The 17,889-nt window shown below is 42.8% G+C and overlaps 1 protein-coding gene across 1 annotated transcript; it reads left to right on the forward strand.

Moving 5' to 3' along the window:
- The first annotated feature begins 1,079 nt into the window (after positions 1–1,079).
- samd10a (sterile alpha motif domain containing 10a) lies at positions 1,080–17,830 on the forward strand. The gene is made up of 5 exons (XM_075475131.1): positions 1,080–1,383; positions 2,962–3,143; positions 16,088–16,253; positions 16,340–16,480; positions 17,470–17,830. The coding sequence occupies exons 1-5, from the start codon at positions 1,371–1,373 to the stop codon at positions 17,490–17,492; spliced, it is 525 nt and encodes a 174-aa protein (XP_075331246.1). The 5' UTR covers positions 1,080–1,370; the 3' UTR covers positions 17,493–17,830.
- Positions 17,831–17,889: the final 59 nt, after the last annotated feature.

Genomic DNA, 17,889 nt, shown 5'->3' on the forward strand with positions numbered 1-17,889 from the left:
GAAAACCACACAGTGTCATATTAAACTATATTAGTCACAGGGGCCAAAGCAGCTCTTTTACTATACTACTTCAGCTACATTTGATGCTCAGTTCTGCTGCAGTCACGTAGGATTTTTCATGTTGCCTTGTGTTTTAAAGTGATATTCTGGTTGGATTGGCCATGCCTTGTCGCAACTGTTAAAAAGAGATGGAATAATGGTCGATTATCAAATGCCCACCAGCTATGAGCTCCAAGTAGCAGTTAAGATTGCCATTATGTCCGACTCTGACCGAAATTCACTGTAACTTTGTCTCGGAACTGTTGCTTGTCAGAAAACAGCGGTAACTCCCAGTGGCACAGCAAGGCGTCCTCGAGCACATCAGTGTGGGTCTTTGTTTCTCATGTGAAAAATGCGAATATTTAGGCGAGTTGTAAACAAAGTCTCAAACATCTCTTTTTTTGTGTTGGAGTTTGTGGGGCAGTTGGGTGTGTTGCTGTCACCTGAAGGCTCCTCACAGGAAAAAGTGAAACCATGTTGGCTTGGAGGTCTGCATTTTGAGCGGTTAAAACGAATTTTCCTGTGCTTTAATGAAAAAGATTGGGCCTGCAGAATGGAAAATGTGGTGTGCTGCAGCAAATTCAAGACAAAACTTATAATTGGTGGCATTTCGAATGCAGTAATCCCACCAAACAGACAGGGCATCGACAGCCCTTCACTGTTAGACCAATGTGGTCAAGAAAAGGCAGGTGAGTGCAAGCAAAGTACTCAGTGACATCTGTCCTGCAGCTCCTCTGCACTAACCTCACAAAGAGGGTTCATCAGTGAGGACGCGTCACTCAGGGACGCCTACAGAGCTCCCTTTCTTTAAGAAAAGGCAAAGGGGGAATTCCTTATGGTGGATGCTGCAGTGATGAGAAGCCTTTTTCATCCGGCTGTTTTTACAGAGCCCTCACTAGCTGCGTTAATTACAGGGCCCGGGGCTGCACTTTTGAGCTCGCAGCGCTCATGCGTGGTCTTGAGAAAAATCCGCGCGGCTGATTCTCACGACACAAATCATTTTATTTAAAAAAAAAAAAAAAAACAGGCACAGATACGCGCGCCGTGCACGCGCAAACTCCCGCGCCCGACTGAGCCAACTGAAGCAGTCGGCCAGCTTCTCAGGGACATTCCTTCCTTCCTGTTTCTCTAACAACTTTAGCTCGTACACAACGTCAGTCAGCGAAAAGCTTTCAAAGCCTTTTCCCAGTCTGTACCAGAAGCACGCGGAAGGATGTGGAGCGTCGCTGGACTGCACTGAAACTTTTTTTTTTTTGGTCGGAAAACATCGCGCAGAGAGGAGGAGAGGTGGAGGCAGCCTGAGACGATGGCAGACTTTTTCTAGAATCAACATGGCTGTGGACGGTAGGAGGCTTCGTATTTCATTGAACGTAATTAATTAGTTTATTGATGCATTATTTTGTAATCCACTACATTTCGTTTCAACTTAAAGCGCGCGCGAGTTGGTTATTCTCGCGCAATAGCTAAACTAGCCGAACTAGTTAATCAGGTCCGTAAGTGGTTGCACCTGGTAACGAAACGCCCGCCGTGTTGTCACTGTCAGAATGTTGAATTTCAGACAGCGTGAGGTAAAAACAGTCCAGGAGCAGTTAGAAACTGGGACATATTTAATCTGTTTTTGATGAAGAAGAAGAAGAAGAAGAAGAAAAAAAAAACTACACAGCAACTTTAAAGTCAAGGTTCTGGGTTGAGGGAGGTAAACAACGCGGGTGCACAGTGCCCGCTGATGGACAGTGACATGGTGCTGAAATCTGTCAATGTGCTGTGGTCACTTTTGTGGGTCGGTTACTGTTATTTGGTTTCAGCCCTCACAGTTTCTTTGGAAAGTACTTTGAAAGAGGAGTTTTCAAAAACAGCGTGCTTAAAACTTCACTAAAGAAGCACTTTGATTGACGGCATATATTCGACCACATTAACACATTTAACGCTCAGTGTCACAATCAGGCGCCACTCTTAAATCTGTTTACCTGGGCTTGGCTTCTTGGAAGTGTTTTTCCTTTTCTCGCGCTGGCAGTCAGTTAATGGGAAACATTTCCTCTCATTGAAGGAAAAAACAAGAAGGAATCACAAGAGTGAAAGGCTTTTAGAAATGGTTTTAACGATGTATTTTACACGAATAAAAGGGGCACGTTAGTGTTTACAGCATCAGCCTCGCTGAGAGGCGCTAAGGAGAGTTTATGTGCGCCGAGTAAAAATGGCATACAGAGTTTTATTCGTGATAACCCGATGATGCTGGCATGCCTTAATGACTGGTTCTGCTTCCCAGTAGGAGATGTTGAATGACAGAGGAGAGGCACAAAGCTGGAAACATGAAGACATTCTTTCATCTCAAAAACTCATTCCCCCGATGGCTCTCTCCTTCTGTACTCTTTTCGAATTCTCTTAGTCAACTTGAGATATTGAAACTTCACATTAACGCACACACAAACACAGCTGCATGCATGTTGCTGTGTGAAAATCTTTCCAGTCTGTTTCATGAATCCGTAATGACCCGTGGCTTTCTGCCAGAATCTGTGCCAGTAACAGCGTGTTTACTGTAGTTCCACACTCTTTAATTACTGGATGTTGGGAAGCCACCTGCTGTTGAGAGGGCTTGGATGTCTGCCGGCGGGCTTCCTCATAATGATGAGAAATTGGCTTGTCTCACTGCTCTGACATTTACCTACAAGATTTTCACTTGGTAATTGTGCTACCTTAGCACGGGCCTCTAGGCCCCGCTAAGTGTTAACAGAGCAGGCCAGAGCAGGTATTTCATAATGACATCAACCCTGAATGACAGATGTCCAGACTGGCTCAACTAAGGCTTTTGTTTTCACATCAAGCAGATTCAAAGAGATTTTTGTCGAGCAGATGTGTTTTTTTTCTCTCTCACAGCATGTCTATCTGTCTGATTGTTAAACCTGCCGCCTTTTGCCTCTTCAGCTGCTTCCAGTTTCAGCTTCTGCAGGCCAGCTGTGGAGTACAGGGCTCTGCCTGAGGACTTCAAGCACCAGCTGAGTCGACGGACTGGTGGGAACCTAACCTGGCATGACGGGCGTGGACAGAAAACAGCGGGAGGCAGAATAGTAAAGCTTCTGCAGCAGCCGGGCACAGAGCCCCTGCAGGTACTGAGCACCTAAATGACGTCAACATTGCAAACTGCACAGCTGGCTCAGGGCGAGATCACTCCCTCTGGTTTTTTTCTCTCTCCAGATTTAAGATGTGAGGGATATGATTCTTTCTGCTTCATTAAGCGTGATGATATCAAACAAAGTGCAAACTGCAGTGCAGCTTAAAGTCAGATTGGAGTAGGCCTAAAGTCTTGTTCCAGTCGGAGTTGAGATTTCCCTTTCAGTGTCGGCAAACTGCAAGCATTCATTTATTTCCATCTACCTTGCCCTAAGTGTTTAGGTGATTTTTGACTGTTCGTATGGGACATTTAATCTTGATGGTGGTCCACATTAATTTGAGTTGGAACATACAGAAATTTCTTAAAAATGATAGAGGATTAGGACAGAGGAGAACATGTTGATGGGAATGAACAGAGTCTGCAGAAGACTTCTCTGCTCTAAGAACAACTTTTACTTCAGGAGAACTTTTACTGTCTGATGGAGGATTTCTTCGCATGTTTGTCTGGGCCCAGTTTATACATAAAAGTGTTTACACTGGGTCTGAAATCCAGTCCCCCATAGTTGGCCTGTAAATGCTTCACAAACTGTTGATAGACATTTTGTTGCCACTTTAGAAAAGCACAAACACATACTATTGTTTGTTTTCAAAAAGCAGGGGTTTACTTTCCAAATCTATAATTTAACTTCAGTCTTCCCAGAGCAGCTGCCTCTGCTGTCCTTTGCTCTCACTCATGTTTTTATGTGGAAACTCACCTCCTGCTAGATTTCAGAGAGACTTTTCCTTTGGTGAGATTTCACTTGCAAATACAAGCACTTTTACTTTGCCACATACTGTTAATGCAGCTGTTCAGTCATTGAAAAATCCTGGTATTTTCCTTTCATGCCAACAGTAACACTAACTGCATGCTTGCTGGTGTTAGCTGTTGCTTATTACCATCTGTGAATTGAACACTAGCAACTTTTCTGGGACTCAAAGTTTAATCTTAAGGATTTTTGAGTTAGGCCCGACAGAGGCCAGATGCTTAAAACTCGGTAAATACATGAACAAAATGAATTTCCACTTCACTATATGCAAGATTTAAAGTGTGTGTAAGAAACATTTCCATTGTACATTCTTCCGGCATACCAGTATCTATGTGGGAAAAGATGCAAGCATACACATGCTGTTTATACAACTACCCTCAGCTGGTGATGTCAAGCTGCTAATGTCAGACATGAGAAAAAAGTATCTGTTTGAAGCATGTGCAGGGCCTGATATGCTCCAGTCAGGAATCCACAGCTTCCGAGCATACAGTATACTAGGCATGGGCCGGTTACCGGTTTCAAGGTATACCATGGTATTAAAAACTCAAGGTTTCAAAACCACTAAAATTTTCTGTCAGACCGTCCATGCGGTATGAGCGTTTTAAAAAAAAAATTTATTTAGATTTTTTTTAGAAGCTTTCCATTTTATTTACTTAATCAGGGTGACGAGAGAAAGCTGTCTCAGGAGATTAGAAAGAAAATTGAATTTTAGAAAGAAAAGAGAATTTTAGAAAGAAAATTTTTAGACGAGCATGTTAAAGGTAAAGGCTATAAGACCATCTCCAATCAGCTTAATGCTCCTGTGACTACAGTTGCACATATTATTCAGAAGTTTAAGGTCTATGGCACTGTAGCCAACCTCCCTGGACGTGGCCGCAGGAGGAAAATTGATGTCAAAATGAAGAGACGAACAATACGAATGGTAACCAAAGAGCCAAAAACAACCTAAAGAAATTGAAAGGTGAACTCCAAGGTCAAGGTACATCAGTGTCGGATCGCACCATCTGTTGTTGTTTGAGCCAAAGTGGACTTCATGGGAGAAGACCAAGGAGGACACCACTGTCAATGCGTATTGACAAGCCACAAAGCTTCTGGGAGAATGTCAAAACTGGAGTTTTTTGGCAAGGCACATCAGCTCTATGTTTACAGATGCAAAAATAAGCATACCAAGAAAAGAACACTGTCCCTGCTGTGAAACATGGAGGAGGCTCAGTTATGTTCTGGAGCTGCTTTGCTGCATCTGGCACAGGGTGTCTTGAATCTAGGCACGCTACAATAAAATCTCAAGACTATCAAGGCATTCTGGAGCGAAATGTGCTGCCTAGTGTCAGAAAGCTTGGTCTCGGTCGCAGGTCATTGGTCTTACAACAGGATAATGACCAAAAACACACAGCTAAAAACACTCAAGAATGGCTAAGAGCAAAACATTGGACTATTCTGAAGTGGCCTTCTATTTGCCCTGATCTAAATCCTATGGAACATCTGTGGAAGGAGCTGAAACATGCCGTCTGGAGAAGGCCCCCTTCAAACCTGAGACAACTGGAGCAGTTTGCTCACGAGGAGTCGAACAAAATACCTGTCGACTGGTGCAGAAGTCTCATTGACAGTTACAGAAATCGATTGATTGCAGTGATTGCCTCACAAGGTTGTGCAACAAAATATTAAGTTAAGGGTACCATTATATTTGTCCGGGCCTGTTTCTTAAGTTTGTTTTTTACCAAACATGGTACCAACAGTTTTGTCCATGTGTGTATGTGCCACCCAAAAGAGTTCCTATCACCCGTTCCACAAGAAATGTTATTTATCTCATTCAATGCACATGTGCTCTGGTATATCTTGGCAAAATTCAAAAAGTATTTCAAACTTGTACACCAGAGTGAAGAGGCTGCATCCAGATCCAAGATCAGCGTAACTCAGGGGATTTGCACTTCAGGGAGTCTCAAGGAGAGTTTTTAAATTTTTACACTTCAAACTTAAGAGTCTGAGATCAAACATGTTCTTTGATCTATACCATAATGTCCTCTCCTTTATTCAGACATTATCATAACTATGTATTGAGGTATAACAGGGATGTCCTTCCTTATTGATCTTGTGGTGACCCGCAGTTGTTGACTTTCCTACAGGATGATATATGCTTTATCTTATGTCCATGTGTTGTTGATCTGGATGATTTCAAAGTTTTAACAATTAATTCAGAACTACTTATACATTTTGAATGACCTATGACCCCACCAGGAGCTTGTTAGTCCAGGACATGATGGTCTTCTACAAACTTTTGTCCTGATGAAGACCGAAGTTGGATCTAAGCTGATCAATTCATAATCTCTGTGGCTTTGAGTACATGTTATGGTATTTCAGTTTTTTTTTTTTTTTTTTCGTCGCCCTGCGCATATTTTTAAAATGTGCATACAACTGCCTCCTGTTTTTTAGGCAAAGATTAGTTTGATGGGTTTCCCATTTTTATTTCAACAACCAGCTGCTAAAAAAAAGAAAAATGTTTCAACATGAATGATTACACAGCTCCCACTGTTCAGCAGCTCTTCTTTTTGATATCTGTGCAGAAAAGTCTGTTGACAGTTTGGCAAATGCAGCCTGTAGTCATCCTTTATTGCAAATGGACACTTTGTTAACAGAGAATGAAAGTTGCTCTCTGCTCAGCAGCCTAGTGGGCTTTAACAGCCTTTTAGCTTGGCTTTAAATAGCGCAGGTCTTCCAGTGCTCACACTATGCTGCTGCTGCTGGACCATAGTGTGTGTTTACTGAGAGCAGAAAGAAAATTAATTTATTTAGAGACTCAATGCCTGATAGTATCCGGTCCGTCATTGTTGTTGTAGGTTAATAAACAGCATGTTTCATTTTCATCTTTTTGTGGGCAGTGCTGTTTCATCCGTGTCCATTAGCCATTCTGTTCCACTTCAAATGAAATTTTCTTGTTATCTGATCCTGCATTGTCTGCTCACACAGTCAGTGTTGTCAACAGAGGCAGTCCATTTATGCTGTAAACTGGCCTCATTTAAAGCCCTCGGTTACAAGTCAGAGAGTCTGTGCCTTTGTCTTCTCCCGATGAAAAGCTCTTCAAAAGGCTGCTAGGAACTGAAGCTAAAGCTGTAAACATTGAACTGGGCTGGGCTGATAACGGAGTTATATGCAATGCTTTGTTTGCTCGCTCCAGTCCTCTTCGATACACATAATATAGTGCTTAGTTTATTTTTGTCTCAAGAAACAAACTTAATCTGTGTTGGTTGTTTGCACTGGAACAACTGCGGGGTGTATTTCCCACTTCCATAGTGCAGCTTTTTTGCTTTACATTTTGTACTCTTTGCTCTTCCTCTGTGCATCGTCTCTCACTTAATCACTTAAAGCCCTAAATGATCAACACTGAAAACCAAACATGCATCCAAAGTAGAAATTATGCCACTAGGAATTTAGGGGATTGCACTGAAATGTGTGATTTAAGCCTCTATGAACTGAGAAAAATGTTCACATCGAACAATGATGTGAAAATGACTGATGCAGTAATGTATTTACTGCTGAAAAATATCCCTATTTTGTGTGAGGATACATTCTTTTAAGCAGAAGTTTACATAAGCCTTCGGGCTTTAGTGAATTACTGAAAAGAAAGAAGTATTGTATTTACCCCATAAATTAAATCTGTTCACCGTGGTGAAAGTTACAAATATAATCAGAGTATAGGGACTGCATTCGCACATTTAGTTTGTCTTTCATTACTTCCTAAAACCCTATTAACTGCAAGTTGTGTTACAGCAACAGTTGCTGCAGCATTCTCTTTAAATTGATGAGTGCTTCCTGTCATAGAAGACACATAAGTGCTAATTACAATCACTAAGACAATAATCCATCCATCATCTTCCGCTGGTCCGGGGATCGGGTCGCGGGGGCAGCAGCTTGAGCAAAGAGACCCAGACGTCCCTGTCCCCGGCCACTTCCTCCAGCTCTTCTGGGGGGACCCCGAGGCGTTCCCAGGCCAGCCGAGAGACATAGTCTCTCCAACGTGTCCTGGGTCTTCCCCGGGGCCTCCTCCCAGTGGGACGGGCCCGGAACACCTCACCGGGGAGGCGTCCAGGAGGCATTCTCACTAGATGCCCGAGCCACCTCATCTGACTCCTCTCGATGCCGGAGGAGCAGCGGTTCTACTCCGAGCCTCTCCCGGATGACCGAGCTTCTCACCCTATCTCTAAGGGAGAGCCCAGACACCCTGCGGAGGAAACTCATTTCGGCCGCTTGTATTCGCGATCTCGTTCTTTCGGTCACTACCCACAGCTCGTGACCATAGGGGAGGGTAGGAACATAGATTGACCGGTAAATCGAGAGCTTCGCCTTCTGGCTCAGCTCCTTCTTCACCACGACGGGCCGGTGCAGAGCCCGCATCACTGCAGACGCCGCACCGATCCGTCTGTCAATCTCCTGCTCCATTCGTCCCCCACTCGTGAACAAGACCCCGAGATACTTGAACTCCTCCACTTGGGGAAGGATCTCATTCCCGACCCGGAGAGGGCATTCCACCCTTTTCCGGCCGAGGACCATGGTCTCGGATTTGGAGGTGCTGATTCTCATCCCAGCCCAGCCCCGGCGCCACGAGGGGGCACTCGCGGGCATTGCCCCCCCATCCACCCCGGTGTGCCCCCCCTGGGTTCACTTTGACGTTTGACCGGAGATTGCTTCAAACACTGAGGGGACACGATCTAAAAGTCTTAAATAAAAAATACGTTTTTTAAGGTCTTAAAATGTTTTAAATTTCTCTGATTTTCGAAGAGTGGCATTAAATTTCATCTGGGCGGAATGAAAGAAAGATATGTCTGGAGAGAGCTTTTGTGTGTGCGCCAGTACTTCCGGTGGAAACTTCCGGTGATTTGACAGCTAAGCTAACGCGTCAGGTTAAGGCCAGTGGCCATAAACAAAGGCTATAGCCGAGAAGAAAGATAATAAAATAACGCAGCTAAAAAGACTAGCTTTCTTCAGTAGCCTAATGCTTACCGATTTAGCAAGCCTAGCAGCCTCGTTGCTAATGCTAGCCGCCGTAACGTTACCAACCATACCCGACGTCCCGGGGAAAATTGCCAGGGCCGATTTTTTTTTTTTTCCCCAGTCCGACCCTGAACTACATGTTCAAATGCGTTCTAATGTCGGCTCAGCGCCAGTCTAAATTCACTGTGGCCGTGCGTGGGCGTTGTTGTTGCGCTCCTGTTTGCTCGTTGTGTGTATTAGTATTAATGGCGACTAGAAAGGGGCAAACGTGATCTGGGCTTTGCGTTCAATTTATGCACCGATGATTATACAGAGTGGATTAAACTGTCAGGCTATTCGAGATGTCTCCGAATGCCTACTTTAAAGGAAGCGTGATGTGTTTGCCAGGGCTGCCTAAACGAGTTGCCAACCGTCCCTTGAAATAATGGAATCGTCCCGTATTTAGTAACAAAAGGACAGTTCCTTATTGTGCTGAAACGGGGCCCACAATTCGGTTAAAATGCAGAAAATTGCATCTAAGAAATACCAAATTTTCGGGGGGAGGACCCCCAGACCCCCCGCTAGGGGGCCCCCCCTACTCATTTAAATGCCCGTCCAATAGCTTGTTTCTGCCGCCGGGTCTGTCCCAGCCGCTTCACATTCGGCTGCGAAACGCTCCAGTGAGAGCTGAAGGTCACGGCCTGAGGACGCCAACAGAACCACATCGTCCGCAAAGAGCAGAGACCCGATTCTGAGGTCGCCAAACCGGACCCCCTCAACGCCCTGGCTGCGCCTAGAAATTCTGTCCATAAAAATTATGAACAGAATCGGTGACAAAGGGCAGCCCTGACCGAGCCAACCCTCGCAGGAAACATGTCCGACTTACTGCCGGCAATGCGGACCAAACTCTGACACCGGTCATACAGGGACCGAACAGCCTGTATCAAAGAGTCCGGCACTCCATACTCCCGGAGCACCCCCCACAAGAGTCCCCGAGGGACACGGTCGAACGCCTTCTCCAAGTCCACAAAACACATGTAGACCGGTTGGGCGAACTCCCATGCACTCCAGGATCCTGCGGAGGGTATAGAGCTGGTCCACTGCAATAATCAGCAGAGAAACGCAGACCTCAGAGTAGCTGGGTTGCTCTTTTCATCAGTATCACATGCATGTTAAAGGGAAGAGAGGGTTTTTCTTCTGCTAGCTTGTGTCTTGTGTTTTTACATAGTATTTCCCCTACAATTGTGCAAGCCCGGTGGGCTTTCAGACCAACGAGAACCTCTACCAGGGCAAAAGAATAAGTAAATAAAATGGAAAGCTTCTAACTGTCAAACAAAAGAACATAAGACTGAGCAGCCTAATCAGTTAGATTAAAATGAACTTGTTTCATCTCCGTCTCCTCCATAGCACAGCAGGGAAGACACAGTTTCTTCAGTTTATGATAACAAAGACACTAAATTCAATGGCAAACTGATAAGTGTTGCTTCCCTAAAGGAAAGGGTTGTTTGAGGTACACTTAGATAAGACTAACTAAAGCTTATAACACACAAAGCGTTGTTATAAATAGTTTACAGAAATGTATATTACAACATAAAGAAAACAATATTTAGTTGGATTTTAAGATAAAATTCTCTGTATGGATTAAAAGGTAACATGTTAGTCTAGCGGAGAGTCATCAGTATACTCTAACATATAAAGCAGGCTTACAGCAGACCTCTCTCCCTGCTGACTCTTAAACTCAAAATGAAAACTGAAAATAAAGTCCGCACACCAATCTCCCGTTTCTAAATTTAATGTGACGTTTCGGGCAGCCTGCCCTTCCTCAGACATTACAAACACATAAAAAACCACTGTTTAAATACCCATGATCCCATAGGTGGTTCAACCCCCACCCAGGTGATCCCCATTGATGTTAATCACCTGGGAAAAGTGACGTGTGCAACATAAAACCACATAGTGAATGTCCAATATATGCAATATGTACAATGAAATATGAAAAATGAAAACTGGTCAGAGAAAAAGCACAAGGAAGTACGACCATCAGAGAAGAGCTCCAGATCTTGTCTAATCATTAACATTGCCCAAATGATGGGAATAGACAATAGCAAAGTCCCAGTAAGGAGACATTGAATAAATATACAGATAAAAATACAGAGCATCCCACATTACAATATGACAAAAAACAAAAAACATTACAAAAAAGGTCTCAAGTCAAATTCTTCGTTCAGTCCCTTTGGGGACAGCGTGTCCAACGTATAGATCCAGTACGCCTCTCTTTTTAGCAAAAGAGTGTTGATATCGCCACCTCGGCTGGGGGGTCTGATACGTTCAATGCCTGTATAGCGCAGGGAAGCTACAGTGTGTGATGCTTGTGTGAAATGTAAAGCAACAGGACTTTTAACGTCATGGTTGCGGATCGTGGACCTATGTTCCGCAATCCGGGTTTTGAGTGGCCTAGTTGTTTTGCCAATATAGGCTAGCCCACAGGGGCATCTCAACATGTAAATGACATTGTTCGTGTTACAGGTGATTGTGCCACGGATCTTATATTCTTTGCCTGTGCGTGGATGGTTGAAAGACTTAGTTTTATGTGTAAAGTTGCATTGAATACAGTTATTGCACTTGTAGTTCCCGCTCGGTGTCTGACGTAGAAAATGCTGTGTGTGTGGTGGGTGGTGGGCTCTCACTAGCATGTTTCTCAGGTTCGGTGGACGTTTAAACACAACTTTAGGAGCTGATGTAAAGACTGAAAGGGCAGAGTCTGACTCTATAATGTGCCAGTGTTTGTTAATGACAGATTGAAACTCCTTAGCTAGTGGTGAGTACTGAACCACACACATCAGATTGGGTTGTTCACGGGCTTGTCTTCTTCTTTGTAAGCAATCCGTTTGGGACATCCCCTGAAAGCGGTCCCGTGCATGGGATACCCACCCCGATCTGTACTGTCTCTGGCTGAATCTTTGCTCAAGATCTTTAGCTTGCAATTCAAAGTCTTCATCAGTGCTACAGATGCGCCTGATGCGATTGAATTGTGAGATAGGCAGAGATTTTTTCAGTGGCACTGGGTGATAGGAGTGTCCATGTAAAATGGAGTTTCTGTCTGTATTTTTGCGATAGAGCGTGGTGCCCAGTCTGTGGGAGTCTCTGTATATTGTGATGTCTAAAAAGCTCATCTTGTGTGCATCAAAGTCCATTGTGAATTTAAGATGTGGGCAAGCACTGTTCATAAAGGTGTGAAATTCTTTGAGCTGAGTCTCTGAGCCCCTCCACAAGAACCATATATCGTCGATGTACCTTTTCCAGTTCGACAGAAACTCCATTTTACATGGACACTCCTATCACCCAGTGCCACTGAAAAAATCTCTGCCTATCTCACAATTCAATCGCATCAGGCGCATCTGTAGCACTGATGAAGACTTTGAATTGCAAGCTAAAGATCTTGAGCAAAGATTCAGCCAGAGACAGTACAGATCGGGGTGGGTATCCCATGCACGGGACCGCTTTCAGGGGATGTCCCAAACGGATTGCTTACAAAGAAGAAGACAAGCCCGTGAACAACCCAATCTGATGTGTGTGGTTCAGTACTCACCACTAGCTAAGGAGTTTCAATCTGTCATTAACAAACACTGGCACATTATAGAGTCAGACTCTGCCCTTTCAGTCTTTACATCAGCTCCTAAAGTTGTGTTTAAACGTCCACCGAACCTGAGAAACATGCTAGTGAGAGCCCACCACCCACCACACACACAGCATTTTCTACGTCAGACACCGAGCGGGAACTACAAGTGCAATAACTGTATTCAATGCAACTTTACACATAAAACTAAGTCTTTCAACCATCCACGCACAGGCAAAGAATATAAGATCCGTGGCACAATCACCTGTAACACGAACAATGTCATTTACATGTTGAGATGCCCCTGTGGGCTAGCCTATATTGGCAAAACAACTAGGCCACTCAAAACCCGGATTGCGGAACATAGGTCCACGATCCGCAACCATGACGTTAAAAGTCCTGTTGCTTTACATTTCACACAAGCATCACACACTGTAGCTTCCCTGCGCTATACAGGCATTGAACGTATCAGACCCCCCAGCCGAGGTGGCGATATCAACACTCTTTTGCTAAAAAGAGAGGCGTACTGGATCTATACGTTGGACACGCTGTCCCCAAAGGGACTGAACGAAGAATTTGACTTGAGACCTTTTTTGTAATGTTTTTTGTTTTTTGTCATATTGTAATGTGGGATGCTCTGTATTTTTATCTGTATATTTATTCAATGTCTCCTTACTGGGACTTTGCTATTGTCTATTCCCATCATTTGGGCAATGTTAATGATTAGACAAGATCTGGAGCTCTTCTCTGATGGTCGTACTTCCTTGTGCTTTTTCTCTGACCAGTTTTCATTTTTCATATTTCATTGTACATATTGCATATATTGGACATTCACTATGTGGTTTTATGTTGCACACGTCACTTTTCCCAGGTGATTAACATCAATGGGGATCACCTGGGTGGGGGTTGAACCACCTATGGGATCATGGGTATTTAAACAGTGGTTTTTTATGTGTTTGTAATGTCTGAGGAAGGGCAGGCTGCCCGAAACGTCACATTAAATTTAGAAACGGGAGATTGGTGTGCGGACTTTATTTTCAGTTTTCATGTTACTTTGCTAGTCCTGCACCCATACTTTTTTTGAGACGGATGTGCGTGTTTTTTCTTTGCTCAACGTGGACTCTTAAACTCAAACCAGCCTTTTTTATGTTGCATCAGAGAAAGTCTAGAGTTAGGGACGTGCTGAACCTACTAAATTTTTAAAACTGATTGGCTCATCAAAGACGCAGTTTGGATTACTCCTCCACAGTTTTACATCCTGTGCATCTTTAAGATTAAACAGTTGGATCTTGAGATCACACTATCCTTCTTGTTTCTCTTTTTGTGCTATTGCTGTTTCAGCAGCTGCTGCATGTTCGCTGATCTTCCACACAACGTGGAGACTCGCATCCACAGTGTTTGATCTCTGAGCACATGTGGCCATAATCATCCATGTGTGTTTAAATGAGTTTAGAACCTGCTGTAGCTCCCTTATAGGATTAATTTAATCACTTCTTCATGTGTACTATGCTTAGGCTATAAACTGTATGTGTGCCTGTAGTGTTTGACACAAACTGCTCAGTGTATGATCCACCTGGCAGATGCTTCAACAATCTGCAGTTTATACAGAGATTGTACGTAATGAACACTGAAGAAAATCTGCTGTCTGTGGATTTGACCGTATTACTTTAGAGATGATTTTTTTAATCTAACATTTATATAATTTCCCTTTGGGACAAAGAGAGTATTTTTTTAATTTGATTTAATGTCATCTAATGCCACAGGTATTGCCAGATGTAAAAGAGGAAAACAGGATAAACACTAAAGGAGGGGTTTGATATGTCCGGCGGAGTTTTAGTCCATTTATCTTTACAGAAAAGCTTCAGCTGCTTAAAATGTTGGTGGCTTTCTTCATGTGAACTTTTCACTTCAGGACTTTCCAAAAGATTTAAATTTGATTAAGATCAGGACTTAGATCTGGCCATTCTGAAACATGTACTTTATTTTTCATTACGCATTTGTCAAATAATTCAGTTAACAGATAAATCTGATTACGTTTTCCTGTATAATTGGTTAGTATGATTTTATTATGGTTCTGTCAAAAATGACAAAGTGTCCTGACTCAGTTTATCTAAATAACACCAACAATCATACGTAGGAGAAGGGGGGTGTAGGTGCAAAAGTCGACTAGCTGATATTCCTGGCTTACACGTGTCCAAAAAACTGTTGTCCTTAAAAATCCGCATGAAGTCCAGGTAACGTTAGAAAAAATTTAGAAATGTATTCCACAAGTGTCACTCAAGTATCCATACACCTGACTTTCAACACAATATAGGACGGGACACGGTAAAAAAAACGTGTCTCCACTGCTGGTCTGACGTTCACAACACAGGTGTAACCTTCCCAGCGTGCGAAGCTGCAACCTCTTAAAGTTACAGTACCGCCAGTACTGTATTAAACTTAAATGAAATAGCCCGTACTAAACAGAAAAGATGAACAAACAGCCATATTCAATAAAACTTTCTCATCAATGACTATTAGACCAATATTCAAACTTAAGAATATAGAACATATAGTTAAATTACATAAGCAGAAATAAGAAATTGGCAAATCTGTACTTGCCTCATACAGGGGGTATTTTAGTGTTATTATCGTCGTACTATTTCACTAGTGTCTGGCTGACTTAATAACATTAGCGCGGGTTGCACAAAAATATACAGTTCAGGCAGGCTGTAGCTTAATGTCTTTCTAAAACAAAATTGGTCAAATAAACTTGGAAGTCTTGTTTAACTAACCAATGTGATGGTCCAGATGCACAAAAATGTATTGGCTAACTCACTTCATCTGTACATTTCTCTCTTTTTCTTTTTACCCTTTTGGGTCCCTTTGCTCTGAACGCAGAGTTTGCTCCATCCTGTTTGTTTTGTTTATGATGTCCCTACCTAAGATAACCAAATTCAGCTGACTTAATTCTCTCTAGTTCAGCGAGTGTCTCAGTTTTACATTCAGTAAAATTACATTTCTTCTTTGCTGTTGCTTTCTTTGTTTATCAATTTATGGAGAAAACAATGGCTATGTGTATTAATATGCAAGAGATTGATTAAGGATTTTTTTTTCTCTCCCATTAATGGCAAAAGATGGGAGTGAAATTTCCTATAATTACTCTCCATGATGATTGCGGGATTTGTAATAGAGAACTATACTTATCCACGGCTTTGTTACATCTATTGAATAAAAATGCATATGAACCTATCTGTCTGAGTCATGACACAGTTTTTTGCATCTCACGTCACCACTTAACTTTGCCCAAGCAGGAGAAGTCAGGCACACAGCCCCAACGAATCCACAAACAGTCATTTTTACTTTATTTACCTTTGGACTGAACTGGGCTTAGATAGCTGTTTCCCACAAATTCTATCTAAAAGATATCTGTTGGCTCCAACTTGATATTCATTACAAAATCATGTATGCGCTTGACAAGAAAATGAGAGAGAGCATGTCAAAAATGCTAAATTCTTCCTTTCACACATATTCACGTCTCTATTGTCCTTTGTGCTTGTGTGTTTCTCTGCAGTATCGCAGTGACAGTTACGGCATATATCACACGAGCCCAACACAGCCCAGCCTGATCCGCCCCGTTGTGCTCTGGTCACAACAAGATGTTTGTAAATGGCTGAAGAAACACTGTCCTCACAACTACCTGTCCTACGTGGAGGCGTTCTCCCAGCATGCCATCACAGGTCATTTCGCATCTTCAGTGTCTTGAAAGTGGATTAGAGGCTTGACAGTGAAGCGGATTTTTGAGCCCTGTGCTTTCATGTTGCAGGCCGTGCGTTATTGCGACTGAATGGGGAGAAGCTGGAGAGGATGGGCTTAGTGCAAGAGACGCTTCGACAGGAGCTTCTGCAACAAGTGCTGCAGCTCCAGGTGCAGGAGGAGGGACGCAACCTGCAGCTGCTCAGCAGAGGTGAACAAGGGCTGTTCATCACAACTCAGCTATTTTCATTCATGCACTGCAGCTGTGAGATGTGGAGAAATTCCAGCCAGCTACCAAGTAAAATCTCTGAAACATCAGTGATATGTGTGAATGTAGAAGTTAATCCTCTGAAACATTTACTGAGTGTGAGCTGCTAACAGTTACTGCTTCTTACTCTCTTCTGCTGACCTGAATGTTGCTTTCCAGGCGCTTCTCTGTGTGGTGCATATATTCAAGTACACTTGATATTGATATAAAAGCTAAAACAGTCTGCTATTCTTTATGTGCTGTTAAGATAAAGTAATTTCAACAGTGTACTTTTCTCTTCATGTCCTGTGTGTTGTGGGCAGATGCTCCGCTGCACCCCCTGCTTGTTGTTTTCAGAAGTGGGAACACATCTCCACCACAGAAACCCCCACTGTGAAGCCCATGTGTGAACTGAAACTTTGATTAAAAGTCTGGATCAGACTGTCCACACGTTGTCCAGAAAATCTACAGTGTTGATGTGTAAAACTGGCTCTTCACTTTGATGGAATCCCTAAGCCATTTTCACGCATGAATACCAGCGACGTTCAGGAGATTTTGTGTACAGTTTGATCAAGGCATTTTCCACAGTTGTTGTTGACATGTACCCGACAGTGGGACACTCTGCTGGAGATGCACTCCCACAGCAGGAAACTTTAGGGAAAGGGTGTGTGTTTTCTTAACGACATGTTGAGAATAGCAGATTAGCATTTTTGTTTTGTTGATATCGCATTTATCTGAATGTATCCACAATACCAAGGAGCGTGTGGAGAGCAACACACAGATCAGAAAGTCAAATGAAGTCTTTGAATGTATGATCTAGATATTTCAAATTGTTATGACAATGCAAAGAGTTATCTTCTCCTGGAACTGTGCACATGAAATTTAATACATGTACAGCATAAACTAGGAAAGGTAAGTATTAAAAGTCAGTATTAATCTCTTTTCTTTTACAGGTTCTTTTGGAAAGATCTCGTAGCTGGAAAAAGGGTATGCAGCGGAATTGAAGGATAAATGATTTAAAAACTCCATTGTGAAACACATCTGTGGAATAAAAGCATCCAGCCAGCAACGGATAATGTTATTAACTGGACGTTGGCAGATTTCGTTCTGCACCTACGTGATAAACGGACGTCTTTAGGAGTGACTGAACTGTGATGAGAAGGCATCATGACAATCTGATTGGTCCAGTTGTTGCTCTGTTCTGTGCTTAAATATATGTATTTCTGTCATTGTCCTCTTGCTTTGTATTTGAAACTTTTTTATGTCATAAAATAAAAATATTAAGCAGTGCTACTTTTTTTTCGACTTAAATTATTATCCGTGGCTAGTGTTTAAAGATCTAAATTGAGTGCGTTTGCGCTTGACTATGTGGA

Source organism: Odontesthes bonariensis, chromosome 10, assembly GCF_027942865.1.
Source record: "Odontesthes bonariensis isolate fOdoBon6 chromosome 10, fOdoBon6.hap1, whole genome shotgun sequence".
NCBI lineage: Eukaryota > Metazoa > Chordata > Actinopteri > Atheriniformes > Atherinopsidae > Odontesthes > Odontesthes bonariensis.